Source organism: Cryptomeria japonica, chromosome 2 (genome assembly GCF_030272615.1).
Source record: "Cryptomeria japonica chromosome 2, Sugi_1.0, whole genome shotgun sequence".
Classification (NCBI taxonomy): Eukaryota; Viridiplantae; Streptophyta; class Pinopsida; order Cupressales; family Cupressaceae; genus Cryptomeria; species Cryptomeria japonica.
The window spans coordinates 297662365-297680117 of record NC_081406.1 but is presented as its reverse complement, the minus strand read 5'-3'; the positions used below and the strand labels follow the sequence as shown (position 1 = coordinate 297680117).

General features: G+C 38.3%; 1 protein-coding gene across 1 annotated transcript; it reads left to right on the top strand.

Moving 5' to 3' along the window:
- Positions 1-16664: 16664 nt before the first annotated feature.
- Positions 16665-17216, top strand: LOC131044395 (uncharacterized). The gene has a single exon (XM_057977716.2). It carries the CDS (start codon positions 16665-16667, stop codon positions 17214-17216), a length of 552 nt encoding a protein of 183 aa, XP_057833699.2.
- Positions 17217-17753: the final 537 nt, after the last annotated feature.

Below are 17753 nucleotides of genomic sequence, written 5' to 3'. Positions count from 1 at the left end.
GGGATCTGGGCGGAGAAGGTGGTCCTTGAAGAAAGGATGGCATCATGATCAGAATGCAATTCCTTTGCTCATGATAAAGGGGATTACAAAATTAGAGACAAAGGAAAGTCTAAATTTCATGATGGATTGGCGGAGGATATATTCAGGCTTTCAGAATCCAAGGACTGGGAACATCAATGGGAAACCTTGGATTGGGATGTACTACAACAATCTAGGACGAGTTATGGGTTTGATCTGAACACTATTGGATATCATTGGCATATGATGAACCGGCATGTTGATATGATGATAATGTATGTTGTCATTGATGTCAATAAGTGTAAGTGAACCGGTATGTTGATTGAAAGAAGTTGGTGAACCGGTATGAAGAGACATGAAGAGATGTAGTGAACCGGTGTCAGGGTTTCACTAAGTGTGACTACCAGTTGGTAGTCTCAGCTCTATGGCTATCGGTTTGGTGATCCAGCTTGTGCAATGCAACCGATGATACTCTGTGATGAGTTAGCTAAGAGATACGAAATGAGATCAAGGTGCCACGTCAACCTCATGCGTGTGAAGGATTGAGGTATGAGAAGATCGACCGTGTTTGGAGTCTACCTCGGGAATGATCATTCTTCTTAGTGGTATGAGAAGAAAGCGTAATGAGTTACTGATTCCCATGTGCAGTGAAGAATGAATGATGCAGATTGTCTTGTGATTTGTTTGAAATTTTAATACTCTATGCAATGTGTTTGGACGATTAGGAATGGACCGCCTGTGTTGTAAACCTAAGATGCTTAGGGTTTAGGGTTTATGCTACCGACCTAACTGATGTCTATAAGGTCGATGATGTTTGTTATTGTAAAGTTGTTGGCAAATGTTGTGTGTGTATCCGAGTGATGAGATACTTGCCAAACCAGTAAGAGGAAACTACAGGAGTGTGATTGCAGAGTAGAGGAAATGAAAAGGATCTGCCTTGGCATGTAGTGCTGTTATCAGATCAGTAGTTTTTCCTGTTGTCTTCTAATCATTTCAACAGATGGAAAATCCCTTTATCGAGTAGCTTTAACAGGCTTATTGTAAAACCTGTAACCAGGTGACTCAAGATCATTGAGTTCTTCAAATCCTCTAGTGAGGTAACCTTTAACAGGGTTTCAACCTTTAATAGGGTATATAGCCATCCCTTAATCGAGTGATCTCTAACAGGATCAGTTCTTAGCAGAACCTTATTGTAAAGTCTTTAACCGGACTAGGCTCCTAACAAGGCGATCTTCAAAAGAGTTCAAAAACAAGCTTGTGGGTATTCATCCCCACTATGGTTTTTCCCATTTGGGTTTCCACGTGAAAAATCTGTGTGTTATGTGTTATGCATTTTTCATGTGATGTTTATGAAGTATTTGGTTGAAAGATTATGCATGCATAGTTAATAGGTTATGGTATTTCTAGTATACCACATGCATATGTTTATGGGTGAAGTTGATGTCAAGTATTGATCGTATTTGAAGTGTTCAGACTTATCAGTTTATGGTGTCTGGTGTCTTACTGTGTTTAACTGGTATTGTTGTGGTTAAGTTCAATAATGGTGATAACCAGTTGGTATTGCTTTAACTAGATAAGTTGTTGCGAAAGTATTTTCCTGTACTGATTCACCCCCCCCTCTCAGTACCAATTGGGGTATCTGTTGTTCATCATTATTCATCAAACACAATAGTCTCTCTCTATCCTAGAAAAGGGTTGATTGATGATCTATTTGCATCTGAGTCATCTACAAAGCACTTGGAAACCCTAACAAACACAGTCAGATCAGTGTCATTGGTGATCCAAAACCAAGGTAGTGATCCTCAAATTCAGAGTAAGGTGAAGGGTGTAGTGGGGAGCAACTGGGTCCCTGTTACTAGTTTAAGTGCTCTGGACATAACCCCATCGGAGAATCATAAGCAAAATGTTGGCCATCCTGAAGAGGAAGGCAATGTGTCCCCACAAGATTATCAAGTTGTTACCATAGCAGATGAGGAAGAGACAATAGTCCCAAAGACTCAAATGGAAGATATACCTAATGAACATAATGGGGTGCCTCAAGAATGGACACACTTACAAGATAACAAGCTTTCTTCTACACCTATAATAGTTGATCAGATAGTGGAGGAAATGGTCTTTAAGGACATCCAAATCTCTCCCATTCGAAACCTAGATGCATCCTTTGAAGGGGTGAAATATAGTGGAGATGACCTAGTTTTGTCAGACTCTGAGGGAGATCTATCTGATAATTTGGAGGGAGAGGATGATGTAGGGCTTCTATCTATAGGAGGGGTTTCAGATAGGAGAACTCTAGAAATGACTTTAGCTCAAAATGCTAAAGTAAAGATAGGCAAAAGTAAGAAAAGAGGACCTAAATCCAACAGAGTTAGACTGGAGACTGCAGGTAATGTTGTTGACCAAAGCAAACTCAGACTTAGATCGAGAAGGGACATGATCTCTTCCCGAAAGCAATGAGGCTCCTTTCGTGGAATGTCAGGGGCTGCAATGCCCTTGACAAGGTTAGACTGATTAAGAGATGCCTTGATCAGTTTCGCCTAGATCTCGTTTGCTTACAGGAAACCAAAATTAAGTCTAAAGATTTTGAAACCTTTTATAGTAGATTCAAAAAATGGAAATGTGTCTTAGTTGAAGCTCAAGGAGCCTCAGGTGGTTTAGCCATCTTATGGAATGAGTCTCTAGTGGAAGTCAGCAGTATGAACCAGGGACACTGGTGGCATGGGTGTGAATTTACTTGAAGCAACTTCAGCTGCAATTGTTTTTAATCAATGTCTACGACCCAAATAGCCCCTCTTTAAAAAAACAGATGTGGAATGATATCTCAGAATACCTCAAACAGGACATTGAAATGCCTTTCCTTATAGGTGGAGACTTCAATGCCTTGATTAGACCATTTGACAAAATGGGTGGCAATGGTTGAATGAGGCAGAGTAACTTAGATTTTAGTGCTTTCATCACAGAGTTGGGATTAATAGAAATCCCTTTCAAAACTGGGGAATTCACGTGGACAAACATAAGAAGTGGCTTCTTAAACATCACAGAAAGACTTGATTTTTTTTTTGTAGCTAGTGACTGGTCTTCTCATCCATGGACATGTAGTGCTGATGTTCTACCATTCATGGGATTAGATCATTAGCCCATTGGCATCCAAATTCAGGAAGAAAGAGCCCCTGATAGATGCCCCTTCAAATTTGAAGCTATGTGGATAAGGGATAACAATTTAAGATCATTGGTGGAGACATGGTGGAAACAACCCCCTGAAAGTCCCAGTAATAAAGCTTTTATGTTATTCAAAAAACTTCAATTTATAAAAGAACAACTCAAAAAGTGGAATAGAGAGTCTTTCAGAAACATTTTCAATGAGAACTTGAGTTTAGAGGAAGAGTTAAAAACTCTACACGAACAAATTATTCTACAAGGCATGGATGAATCATCCTTCTTGAAAGAGAAATGACTTAATAAGGTGTACTCTGAAGTATTAGCAAGAGAAGAAACCTTTTGGGGACAGAAATCCTATGAAACGTGGTTGAAGGAGGGTGACAGGAATACCAAATTTTTCCACAACTCTACAAAGGTAAGGAGAAATTATAACAAAATCTTCTTGATACACAATATGGTGGGGGAGCTGCTAACAGACAGAGATTCCATTAACAGAGAGGCGGTAAACTTCTTCTCGAGTGCTTTCAACAGAGAGGCAATGGTGGACCAGGATCTGCATTCTATCATGGACATCTTACCCACTTGTGTGAAGGAACATCATAACGAAATGCTACACAGGGTTGTGTCGATGGAGGAAGTAAAGGCTGCAGTTTTTGACATGGGAGTAGACAAAGCCCCAGAGCCGGATGGGTTCGCAACTCTTTTCTTTCAACATTTCTGGGACATTTTGGCAAATGATCTATGGGAAGTGGTGGAGGATTTTAGAATAGGTGGTTTAATCCTTAAGGATTTTAACAATACATTTATAGCATTGATTCCGAAAGAGGAAAACATATCTACTTTCTATGATTTCAGACCCATCTCTTTGTGCAACACGATCTATAAAGTGATCTCTAAAGTGATAGAAAACATGCTAAAATGTATTATGGAAGAGGTTATCTCCCCAGAACAGAGTGGTTTTGCCCCCAGAAGATCAATATATGAAGGTATTATTTTGGCACATGAGACAATTCACTCCATCCGTTTATCTAAGAAGCAGAATATGATGATAAAAGTGGATATAAGGAAAGCCTATGATGAGGTTAATAGAGATTTCCTCTTAAAAGTCCTAGAAAAATTTGGCTTTGACCTGGTTTGGATAGCCTGGATAGAAAGTTGTATTAAATCCCCTCAATTCTCAGTTTGTAGTACCCCTCCTCAATCAGACTCTTTTGGACTTATGTTTGACTTTAGTTGACTATTTCGTGGATACATTATTGTATATTGATTCAGACTTTATGCGATGTTATTTCATGCTTTATCTGGATTTGTGGTGTATGCTTTCATGCAGTATCTCAGTGCTTATGATTCATGTTATTATATGGATCATTATCATGGACTGACACTTTTACCTTATATGTGTGATGCATTATTTATATGTTGCGTGTTTTCAAGTGTATGGGATACGAGGGGATGCTTTTTCTTCACTCACTCCGGTGAGATGGGGAACGTCACGATTCTCCTTCATCGATGTGCATGTTGTGCCTATTTATATATATTTGTCTATATGCATGTGTGGTTCTTTGGTGCAGGACATTACAGGTACAAGTAGTGGGTAGGTATGGGGTATCAACTCCACCCGGTTTCACAGGTCTGAGCGTGCCTTATTTGTCTGATGGGAGTGGAGGAGATAGTTGTTGGACCCTAGCTTGACTCGCAATTACACTCGTGCGAGTGTTGTCAGTCGGTCGTCTTTTCCATTTGACCGGTATGTGAGTCAGAGTGCTTTTGTGTTTTTGTCTTGTGAGTAGTCGTTTGAGCATTCCTCATTTTACGTGTTTCCATTTATATGAATAGTTATTAAATTTGAGTGAATGATTCTATTTTTGTGTTGGTGTAATTAGTTATTATTATGCTCTTGAGGTTATTGATTTAATTAAATAAATGAGTTACTAGAATTAAATGTTTAAATTTGCTTATTTTATTTGGTAAAGTTGTATTATTATATTGGTAAAGGAAATAAGTAATTGCCTTGCCATTTAAATGTTAAATGCTTATGTTGAAAGAAAGTAGTATGAAAATAGAAAATGAAATAAATAAAATCTTTTCCCTTTTACCTTTCCATTTGACTTTTGTATTTTATTTTATTGGAAAAGAATCGTCTATGGAAAAAGGTAAATCTGTTTGTTTTTACTTTTTAAATAGTTTAATTTGATTGGTGGAGAAAACTTTTAACCTAGAAATTTTAGGTTGAAATATATTTTTCCCATATATTCCTGGGAGTTCACGGGAAAAGGAGAGGCAAAATTTTGAATGAGAAATTTGGAAAACCATTTTGGAAGAGGAGTTGGAGTTGGTTTTGGTTTGCAAGATTGGGATTCTTCCATCCATTTGCTTCCTGGTTTCCTTGAAGGTTGGATAATCTCCTTGTTTTGCAATTTAATTTTGAATGTTTTAGTTGCTTCCTGTGTGTTTGAAAATTGAAAAATCTCTTTGTAGATTCTTGTTGAATGATTGGAATGAAAGAAAGAGTGTCTGTTATTGATGATTTTGTTGAATTCATATCAAATGGGTGCATGTTGAAAAGAAATGATTCATCTTTCCATTTGTTGTTTGTTATTTGTTCTTGCAAAATCAAGTTCTTGAATTATCTCTTCTATTTGGTATAGAAAGGAATAGAATTAGTTTGTTGTGTGTTTTCTAGTTTCTATTTGCCCAAGATTTGGGGCTTATGTTGGCAAAAATTTGGTTTGCCTCTTGCAAGATGCAAGGAATTCTTCTTGTGCAATGGAAGTGAATAAACTTATCAAAATCCTTCTCCTATCTTTAATTCTTCTTATGTTGCCCAAAATTTTTATATTATTGGGGCTCTTGTGTGTTTCTAATTTATAATCTCACTTTATTGAAGATTATCCCTTCATATTTTGGATTTTGGCACTGTGCGTGTGCCCCGTGAATTAAACAGGGGATGATTTAAGTTTATTTTAAATTGTTTAAAGAATAAAAATATATTATAAAATTAATTAACCCTTGCCCACGTGGTGGGCTAGCTCCACCACATGGGACGGTAGTGCCTTGCTATGCGGTAGTAGCACTATCGGTCGGTAGGGCTGCTATGCGGTAGCAGCACTACCAGTCGATAGGGCTGCTATCGGTCGGTAGTGGCTACTACTGGCGGTAGCAACACTATCGCGGGTAGGGCCTTGGCCCACCGCATGCTTTTCCCCCTTCGCGGTGCATTGTTATGTGCCGTTAAATTTTATTGAATGCAATAAATTTAAAGGTTAGTTTAAATGTTAAATTTTAATGGTAGTTTATAAATTAATTTTTATACGTTGGTTTAAATTGATTTAATAGATTTATTTATTGAAAATCAAGGCTTGGGACTTTTAATTCAATTGATAAATTTGGATGTATTTTTGGAAATAGATAATATGTTTATTAGGTCATATTTTTATTCGGTTGAATATTTAATATGGATCTTATTCTTGTTGGAGTATTGAATTTGGAAATTATATAAAAATAAATGACATTTTAGAATGATGCATTAAATGAAGGGTGTTTTATTTAATTTTTGATCAATGAATTTGCAAGTGTTATGATGATGTTTTTTTAAAGATTGTCTGAGTGCAGACTTAGTGAAATTAGCTTTCCTTGCAAAAAGTATTATTCGTGGTTATTTCTCATTTGTGGTTCAATCGTCCTGTTGTGGCGTATTTGGTACCTTTTGACCAAGAGATGTATGATGAGCTCGTTGCCTTAACCATGTAGTGTCTTTTCCTTATGGTTAACCAAGAGTTAGTATGTCCTTGTTTTGACCACTTGTATTTGGATAGTGGTGTTATGGATGTCTGCTTCGCCATAGGGTCCTCGTAGAGTGACCATGTTTGTTTAGTGTCCTTTGAGAGAGTGGCTTTTGAGTGGGGGCCACGCACGAAGTGGATGGTAGGATAACCCCTTGAAAGTCAGTTAATAAGTGATAACCTAATAATTGATTAAGAGGTGGGTAGATTTTAACATTATATAAGATATTGTACCCCGCGCATGGTTGAGTGCTCGTACAGGCTCAAGATGTAGTGGGAAGGCCTGGAATGGAAAACTGACCACCTTGTCTTCATGAAGGGTTGGTAGGGTCTGCATGAGACTTAGATGGAGCCGGAGGTTCGGCAAAGGTTACTAGGATAACCCAGGATGGGAGTCGGGACCTATGGAGGCCTACCATGGTAACCATCATAAGCTATGAGATGACACTCTCTCTTTAGGGTCACTTGTGTATTGTGATGTTGAGTCGCCTGGAATATTGTGGGGTCATTTTGTGTTGTCATGGAGTTGTATTGTTCTTTCGACCATGTCATGCTTTTTTTTACTTGAGGGTCCTCTGCTATCTCCTAGCACAGTGGGGTGATTCCAGTTTGGGATCTTATGGTCGGGTGGTAGTGCCACTTCCCATCGGATGTTCTTGTTCGTGCCTTCATGCGAGGATTGGCTTCGAAGGTGTTCCTATGGTTCGTGACTCATTCTCTATCTCTTGTTGGAGATTATTGTTCTTTGGAAACCTATGTGGTCATTTGTATCTATGAGCTTATGTAACCTTGTAATTTGGTTAAGTTGTAAACTTTTTATGCATATTGAGAGCCATGTATTGGAAGATCAATGTAATCCTAAGTTTTGGATGTTATTTATTAGTTTTCTATATGATTGGTGTAAATGTTTATTGAAGAGAAATTATTGATGAATACTAAGAGGGGGGTGAATCAGTATACCAAAAAATACTGAACTTAAACTCTTAAACAATTTAGCAGTTAACCGGTATAACAAATTTACTAACAAATCGGTTAAGACAAATGCAAACCAAACAACAAATAAAGCATTCACCCACAAGAGCACAATCACCATAACACAAGAGGTTTTGACATGGAAACCCAAATGGGAAAAATCACGGTGAGCAGAAACTCACAAGTAACTATTTGCATAATAGAAACCAAACCGGTTAAAGTCAGACCGGTTAAGGTCATACAATGTTCTTCACCAGAACAGATCCTGTTAGGAATCTAGATCTCTGTTAGGAAATAAGTCTTGTTAAAGACTACCTTGTGAGAGGATTTCAAATTCACAGTTGTGAACTACCTTGTTAGAGGATTTACAAAGGCTTTGTTGGGCCTACCATCTAGATACTAGCACAATATGCTTGGTTAGGTCCTTGATAGCTCATTATCAATGCATATTTTGCATTACTTCAGTCTTCAATATCTCCACACTCTATTTCTTCACACAGACCTAATATTATCTTCTATGATCGCACATGCAAAAACCCTCATGCACTAAAACCCTATCAACTCATAAAACCCTAGACATGATGTCCTTATAAAGGAATCTGATTTCATGTTGGTCCAATAGGATTACATTGCAAGTTCCTAGGTTCAGTGCATCTGGACACATTTGGTAACACGACACAAAATCACCGCCAAAGTGTCGGTGGATGATAACTCACCACAAAAATATTGGTTGGTAACTCATCACAGAGTAATACTGGTTCATTACCGATTATCAGTTCATACAATTTACCAATTACCGGTTGTCACAATGAAGACTGGAAAAATGTTAATTACTGCTTTGTTCCTTCGTACAGCTTTGGGATCCTCGCACCGCTTGAGGTCTTCATACCGCTTTGGGTCTTCAATTAGTTTGTGATCGGTAAACACCTTCTGTAAAACACCGATAGTCTAAAGACTATATTACATAATACTGGTTGGAACAATTAGCAGTTGAGCATAACTCATACATAAGGAAGTGATCATAAAAAAGTGTGTGTCCATCAATGACAATCACAACGTCATCAAAATGCCAACAATCTCCCCCTTTGGCATTGATGACAACACTTAGGAAAATTTTGACATCTAAGTGCTTTACAACAAAAATATGCCATAATCAAAATTACTCCCCTTAAGCATATACACTATCCCTTTTTGCAGAAAATACAATGTATACTACTCCCTTAAAGAAATAACATGAAAGTATACATAACATTCACCAAAATTTTAGATACTACTCCCCCTTTGCCAACAATGACAAAGTACTGCAGAATAACCCCTGTTTCTCATTATCATTAAAATAATTAAGTGTTTATGACAATAATGAGTGAAACTTATATTCTTGATAGTCCTTTGACAATGTGTCGTTGGCTTATAAGAAGAGATGTCAATATTTATCGGTGATGATGATGCAGGTGTATTGCTGGTAGCTTTTGTCTTCTTCCTTGCTTGCCTTATCTTTTTAGGCTGCACATCTGATTCTATATCTTCAGACTCCAGTGAGTTGCTCTTGGTCGTCCGCTTCCTTTCAAATACTTTAGTGGGTGCAACTTCCGGTTTCTTTTTAGCAAGTGACCGCTTGGTCACTTTTGGGTTGGCTGAGGTAACCGGTGCCGATGTCACTGGTATTGCCTTTCCCTTTTTCATAGAAGGCTCTTCAATCGGTGTTACCCTTTCCAAATAGGTGTCGGTTCTCTTTTTCTTTGCATTTAAAGTAGAGGCAATCAAGGTGGAGGCATACCCATCCAACATGTCATACATCACCTCATATCCCATAGGTTCTACTTCTTCCTGTCTGGGCTCTACCGCCTCCATTATGCACTCATCTACTCTAATGGTAAAGCAGATGTCCTCTTCATACTTCTTAACAATATCACCAGATATCCTCATCCTCTGGCTCATCTTCTGTTTGAATTCATCAAAATATTTATTCAAGACTTCAGGATATCCGGTTCCCACCGCTTGGAGACTTTCCCTAATTTGTTTGGTGACGGGCTGGTCAGTAGACCATTGAATATCACCGACTCCCAGGAAATAGCCTTGAAAGTAGAAAAACAAACCCACCAAAATTTGTCCAAATTTGAATCTTAGGGCACTATCCTGTTTGATGAACTTCAAGTTCAGTAGAAGTTGCTTCTGCAAACAGGTGCATAGATCAAATGAGGCGTCCTCCATGATCATTCTATAGGCGGCATTAACTGTAGCAGTAGAGACAGAGTTTAATTTGCTGGCATAAAATGTCTGGTATCCTATCACCATGTAAGCATACTTGACCAACTCATCTTTGATAGTGTTGACGGTCATTCCCTGTTGATTGCTCACAGAAATGGTGAGCTTAGTCATTTCTGTCTTGATGACCTTCCTTAGGGCTGGCACCTCACCAATGTTGCAAAAACCGGTAACGGCATGAATTGCTTCAAGCGTAATATCATGCGTCCTCTCAAGATACATCTTGTCACCATGCACTCTGCTCAAGATAATGCGGATGTGATCTTCCATGAACTCTTCAAGAAAGTAAACCGCATTGTGAAGTTTCTTCCTCTCCAAAATGTTGTATTCCAGTTTGATCTTCTTATCATCCCCACAAAACAAACTTAGCTGGGAATGAATCGCTAAGGATCCTAGGTCTTCCAGTTTGCAGTCAATGTACCCTGAAATATCTCCTTTGACAATGACTTCGACAGGTATTTGGGACAGGGCATTGTATTTCATTTTTCTTTGAATGAATTTAGCTGAGTCCATAGGTGCACTAGAACTGGAGTGCGATGCAGAAGCCATTATTTAACTGATAAATAAAAAAATTTGAGTAATACCTTCACAATTTAGAAATTTAGGGTTTGACAAATGCAACTCACACTACACCACTTTAGTTGCTTGATTACCGCTTGGTGTTCTTCACTTGATTGATTGTAGATATCTCTCAATTCTTCTGCAAGATATGAAATCTCTCTGAATCACAAGTCGAACCGCCTTTTGTCACTCTGCTAAAAAAAAAAAATTCTTCGCTCGAAAACTGATAAGTGAAAATGACTTTGAAAATTCCTTTTAAATGAATTCTTCACCTACCATAATAAATGCTCCACCGCTAGGGCATAAACCCTAATTTTGCCTTTTACCGCTTCACAATCTTCTACCGATTGATAGGTAACGTATACTGGTTAAGGTCTTTTACCGGTATAGACCGGGGGTTCGAAACATTTCACCGATTTGTTCCCCCTAAGCTTCTCTGAAGCTCAATTTGCTGGTTCATAGACTTCCACACTAGGTGTGGAAACCGGTTCATCTTGTGACACTTCTTCAGGTTTCTTTTTCCATGTTTTATTCATTCCTGCTTGAACGGTCTCAACATCAATCTTCCCTTCTGGAGTGATCGGTATATCATCTGATAGGTTCTTTCTCATTTTGCAGGTTCTGGCAGGGTGTCCTGGTTTGTTGCAATGATAGCATACCATTCCAGGTGTTCTCCATGGTCCATTGTTCATTCTACCATTCTTCCTCCTACATGTTGCAGTAGTGTGACTGCTACCATGGCAAATCAAATAGGTTGCTCTCCAACCGGTTGCCGCTTGATAACCACCACCACCTAACTGATGGTCATAGGCATTATACCGGTTTGGATTCCGGTTCACAGATGATTCAGGAAAAACTCCTTGAGTCATTTGAGGATATCTCCCAGTGTTGTGCATAACAGACCTAAATTCAAATGCTCTATGCCCAAACTTGTTGCATGCATAGCAGTTACCATTGAATCTATTGGATCTAGGCTTATTGTTTAGAAAATAAGGAAAATTATTGTAGGCCTTATTTCTACACATATTAGCAGTATGTCCTTCCTTGATACAATTAAAGCAAATAGCTTTAAACTTTTGCTTACCTTTATCCTTTGATGTCAGTTGCTTCTTTGATGCTCCATCTTTTGTTCCAGAGGTCTCACCTTCCTCATAACCAGAAAAACCAAGTCCAGTGGTATTATTTACCAGTTTTGCTGATTCAAGCTTTTGTTTTAGCTTAACAATACTCTTATTGAATTTGGCAAGTATTTCCTTTGACTCAGTGAGTTCCTTGGAAATAGCAACATTGGATTCCTTCAAGGTTGTGTTCTCAAAAATAGCGATATTTGGTTCACCTTGCATTTCTTCTTTTTCCACTTTACTCTCTTGGAGATGAGCGGTAAGGGTATTGATTTCTTGTTTCATCTTGGAGATCTCATGATCTTTGTCTTTTACCAGATCTTTAGTTTTCCTTCGGTTCTCAAGCTCTTGACACATTCTGATAGTCAATCCTTCCAGTTCCCTTCTTAGGTTGGCATTAGATTCATTCAGTTTTTCAACTTCTTCAACTAGGGCTTCCATGTTTGCTTCATCAGAAGAACTATTTTCAGTAAGCTCCATCAGTTTCTCAGCATGCTCTCTTCTTTTTGCCAGAGAGGCTTTATATTTGACTTTGAGTTCATCATAAGCTTTCCCAGTCTGAGTGAGATGCTAAGCAAGTTCCCTCACAGTGTATTCCCCCATATCTCCTTCCAAGTGGTTAAACTTATAGAAAACTTGGCTCTGATACCAATTGATGAATACTAAGATGGGGGGAGAATTAGTGTACCAAAAAATACTGAACTCAAACTCCTAAACAGTTTAACAGTTAACTGGTATAGCAGATTTACTAACAAACCAGTTAAGACAAATGCAAACCAAACAGCAAATAAAGCATTCACCCACAAGAGCACAATCACCATAACACAAGAGGTTTTGACGTGGAAACCCAAATGGGAAAAACCACGGTGAGCAGAAACTCACAAGTAACTATCTGCAGAATAGAAACCAGACCGGTTAAGGTCATACAATGTTCTTCACTAGAACAAATCATGTTAGGAATCTAGATCTTGTTAGGTCCAACTAGGAAAGCTAATGTACTGAGAGGGGAGGGGTGAATCGGTACTTCAAAACTTTTCTCCAAAAGCAATCTTACTGATAAACATAAATTGTAAACTACTGATCTCATAATATAAAACTAACACATAATTATAGAAATAACATTCATACACATTTCACTCCATAACACAAATATTTTGGTTACGCAGAAACTCTTTGTTAGAGAGAAAAACTGTGGTGGGGATGACACCCACAACTTCACTAATGCAATAATAAAGGTTGCTTGGTTAGAGCTACATGTTTAGCTATTTCTGATAGCTTACCCTGTTAGGAGTATCAAGATCTTTTAGATCTACCTTGCTAAAGGATTTTACAACACTTATACAAAATGTTGCACCTGGTTAAAGGCTTTACAATTTATAGACTTTGTTAGTCTTTTACCCTATTAAAGGTTTCTATTACAACTCAAATGATTCAATAAAATCTTTACAAATATCTGCAACTTTACATCTGAAATGTTATAGCAGATTCTATGTGCTCAATATGAAATTACCTTGCTCATAGCATACCTCGGTAATAGATAAATCAACTCGGTAAACCCTTCTATTTACTCTGTCCCTTGAATTGTTCTCTGAAGACTTTCTTGGCGACCTCTGAATATCTCTGTCAGTCGTAGCAGTCACAACTCAATGTGTCCTCTTATGATTTTCCTTTTTAACTTCTTCTATCACACATGTGTCTAGGTTCATTGAATCTGGTAACACGTTTCTACTCGGTTCAGATTACTCAATATACCTTCTTTGCTGCTTGGTAGACATAGATCGTTACTCGGTAGACAGCTCGATGTATACTTAACTCTGTGACTCCTTTCTTCTGTAACCGATTGCTTTAGTGCTTACTGACTGAATATTTCGGTAGTATTAACCGACTAGAGTATATAGGATGACTTTGGACATAAAACTAATGACAACTTAGTAAATAATAACAGATCTCTGTTAGGAGATAAGTCCTGTTAAAGACTACCTTGTGAGAGGATTTCAGATTCACAGTTGTGAACCACCTTGTTAGAGGATTTACAAAGGATTTGTTAGGCCTACCCGGTTAAGGGTTTCAGACTTGTCGAAGATGTGAGTAATCAACAAGTGAGTGATCTAGATACTAGCACAGTATGCTTGGTTAGATCCTTGATAGCTCATTATCAATGCACATTTTGCATTACTTCAGTCTTCAATATCTCCACACTATGTTTCTTCACACAGACCTAATCTTCTCTTCTATGATTGCACATGCAAAAAACCTCATGCACTAAAACCCTATCAACTCATTAAACCCTAGACATGATGTCCTTATAAAGGAATCTGATTTCATGTCGGTCCAATAGGATTACATTGCAAGTTCCTAGGTTCAGTGCATCTTGACACATTTGGTAACACAACACAAAATCACCGCCAAAGTGTCGGTGGATGATAAGTCACCACAAAAATATCGGTTGGTAACTCATCACAGAGTAATATCGGTTCATACAATTTACCAATTACCAGTTGTCACAATGAAGACTGGAAAATGTTAATTGCCACTTTGTTCCTTTGTACCGCTTTGGGATCCTCGAACCGCTTGAGGTCTTCATACCGCTTTGGGTCTTCAGTCAGTTTGTGACTAGTAAACACCTTCTGTAAAACACCGATAGTCTAAAGACTATATTACATAATACTGATTGGAACAATTACCAATTGAGCATAACTCATACATAAGGAAGTGATCACAAAACAAGTGTGTGTCCATCAATGACAATCACAACATCATCAAAATGCCAACAATTATATTGTATCCTTTCAATCTTTAATGGTGTAATCTGTTATTGCATATGGCTTCTTATGCTCAATGAGTAATGATGGATTATTGGATTAACCATAATTGTGGAATTTAACTTCTAGTTTAATTCTTCATTGGTAACCCTTTAGGAATTCTAGTGTAAGTCTTTCGCTTGTGTTATTATTGTGAAATGTAGTAATTAATGTGCTTAATGTGATTTATACTTAAAAATAAATTTAAAAAATCACCGTTAGATGTGTTTTTTCCTTTGGGGTTTGTGGAGGGGCATTACATAGTTCTTATCAATGGGAGCCCTCAGGGTTTCTTCTCTTCTAACAAGGGTTTAAGTTAGGGGGACCCATTGTCTCCTTTTCTTTTCATTATTATGGCAGAGGTGCTGGGACATATGATCTTGAAATATTGTAGAGTTGGTCGATGGAAGGGTATAAGGATTGCTACAGGGGTGGATCCTCTGACTCATCTGCAATTCGCTGATGATACTTTTCTAGCTGGAGAGGCCTTGGCAAGGGAATCTCGAGTAGTTAAAACATGTGATAGATAAATATGAACAAGTGTAAGGTCAAAAAGTGAATTGGCTCAAATTTGAGATTTTTTTCTTCAATACTCCACCTCTTAAACAGAGGGAAGTCAACAACATACTTGGCATGAAGCTGGGAACTTTACCAAGTAAATTTTTAGGTGTTCCCTTATTTGGAGGTGCCAATAAGTCAACAATTTGGAAAAATTTGGTAGAAAGCTACTTCAACAGATTGGAGGGATGGAGGAGTAAATGGCTGACTTTGGCAGGCAGAATTTTGATGTTGAAAATAGTTGTCTCTACCATTCCCATATTCTCAATGACTTGTCTAAAAATTCCCAGTAAAATCATCAATCTGATCAAATAGAAAATGAGAAAATTCTTCTGGAATAAAGCTAATGAACAAGATAAAATCCCTTTGTTGGCTTGTGATAAAGTTTGCAGCTCGAAAGTGAAGGGTGGTGCTAGGCTTAGGAATTAGAAAATCATGAATGAGGCTCTGGGAGCTAAACTCTTTTGGATCATTTATACTAAGCCAAATCAATTATGGGTTAAGGTTATGAAGGCCAAATATCTAGACTCAATGGAGAATCACAAAATATTCACAATAAAAAACCCTCCCAGGGGATCTACAATTTGGAACTTCATAGTGAGCAGCAGGAAAGTTCTTACAGAACATTTTTCATGGCATATTGGTAACGGAAAGTCGGCTAAATTTTGGGATGACTCTTGGGCGGCGTACCCAGTTATAAAACACATGGATGATTTTTCTAAAACAAAATCACATCTATGCAAGATCTGAGGTGACAAGGTCAGTGATTATTTGGTGACCAAACAAAGTCACTTGGGAGAAGTATGGTGCTGGAAAGACCTCTCAGACATAGGTCTATCAGATCAACAACAAGTGTTGTTAGATCAAGTTTTGGATCTAAAGATGGGAACTACTCGGTCAAATTAGGCTATAGGCTTCTGGAAGGCATCGTGGGGGACATCATAATAGCTAATGATTTAATTTGGCATAAGCATTATTTACCCAAAGCAGGGGCATTTGCATTGCTGGCTCTAAAAGGGAGAATTCTTACAAGTGAGAGGAGGAAAAGGCTTGGTTTGGCAAGACCGACCAAGTGCTTAATGTGCGGGGAAGCTGAAGAGGATCTTGACCACCTTCTGTTACAATGCAAGATAGCGCAGAAATGCTGGTATATGGTGAAAGGAAAATTGCAGTGGCAAAGCCCATTGCCAGATTTGCTCAAAGATGTGTTTGATAGTTGGCCAAGACAAAATAAGAAATCAACTTTCTCAAGCACATGGAACATATGCCCATCACTTGTGATATGGGAAATCTGGAAGGAAAGAAATCGTAGGATCTTCCAAGACAAGGTTGAGGATGTTAGGAGGTTGTGTAGCTGGCTTGATCAGGCAGTTGAGGAATCTCTAGGGGCTGCAACTTCTTAGATGGATTCTACGAAACACCCATTTACCATGGAGGATATGAAAATACAAAAAGCATGGCCTAATGTCAAAATAAGATATGGGGCCTGGCCTCCTAGGTTGATGAGTAAGAAATATAACTCACCCACAGAATGGATTCCACCTCAGAAGGGGTGCATCAAAGCCAATTTTGATGGGGCAACTCAACCTGGAGGGGGTCTGTCAAGGGTGGGAGTGGTTTTTCGAGATCACAATGGAAACATTGTAAAATTGGGAGCTCAACATATCAAACAGGGCACCAACAATGAGGCAAAAGCTTATGCAGCTTGGCTAGCAACTAGATGTGCTCGGAATATGGGGATTAAAAAACTACATCTAGAAGGGGACTCATTGATCATAATCCAAGCCATAAAAAATGGTCAAATTAAATCATGGCACCTGCAAAATTTTATCTCACTAATTTTAGAGGATTTGAATCACTTTGAAGAAGTCATGGTTAGCCACATCAAACAAGAGGGTAATACAGAAGCAGACAAATTGACTAAATGGGCTCTATCCTTTAATCAGATTGAGGATACTTTTTTTGAAGATTTTGACGTTTAAGTGTGTTACTCCTCGACTTTTTTGTTTTGGTGTGCGTGAATGATGGCAATGGCGACAGGTATGTGAACCGTAACATGTGGTTCCTTACAACAAGCTCCCGGTTTATAATGTTTCCATCTATGTGAGTGGGTGATGATGTGATATTCACAATGTCAAGTATTAACTATCAAGAGTTGTGATAGTATTGTGATTGATTACTCGCACGAACCAACTTTCTTTTTAAAGAAGCCAAACTTGATGCATTTCATCATTCTCATGTTAGTTGTCTTGTGTGTTTTTTTATGTGCAGGTGTTGTTTGGCGAGAGGATGGAGGCCACGTTCACTTTCCAAACGAAGAAGCAATAGAAAGCGCTATATGGGCCAGTGGAAAATTGAAGACTCAAACTATTGCTCAAATGCCCATCAGAGGAGGTGATAAGTGCGGTGCAGGGGACGATGGGCTTCTTCTTCCAGCAAGCTACTTATCGGTGGAAATGCAATGTGGATATAGCTGCTATGATTTTGGCCTAGGGCTTGGAATTAGGGATTGTCGAGGA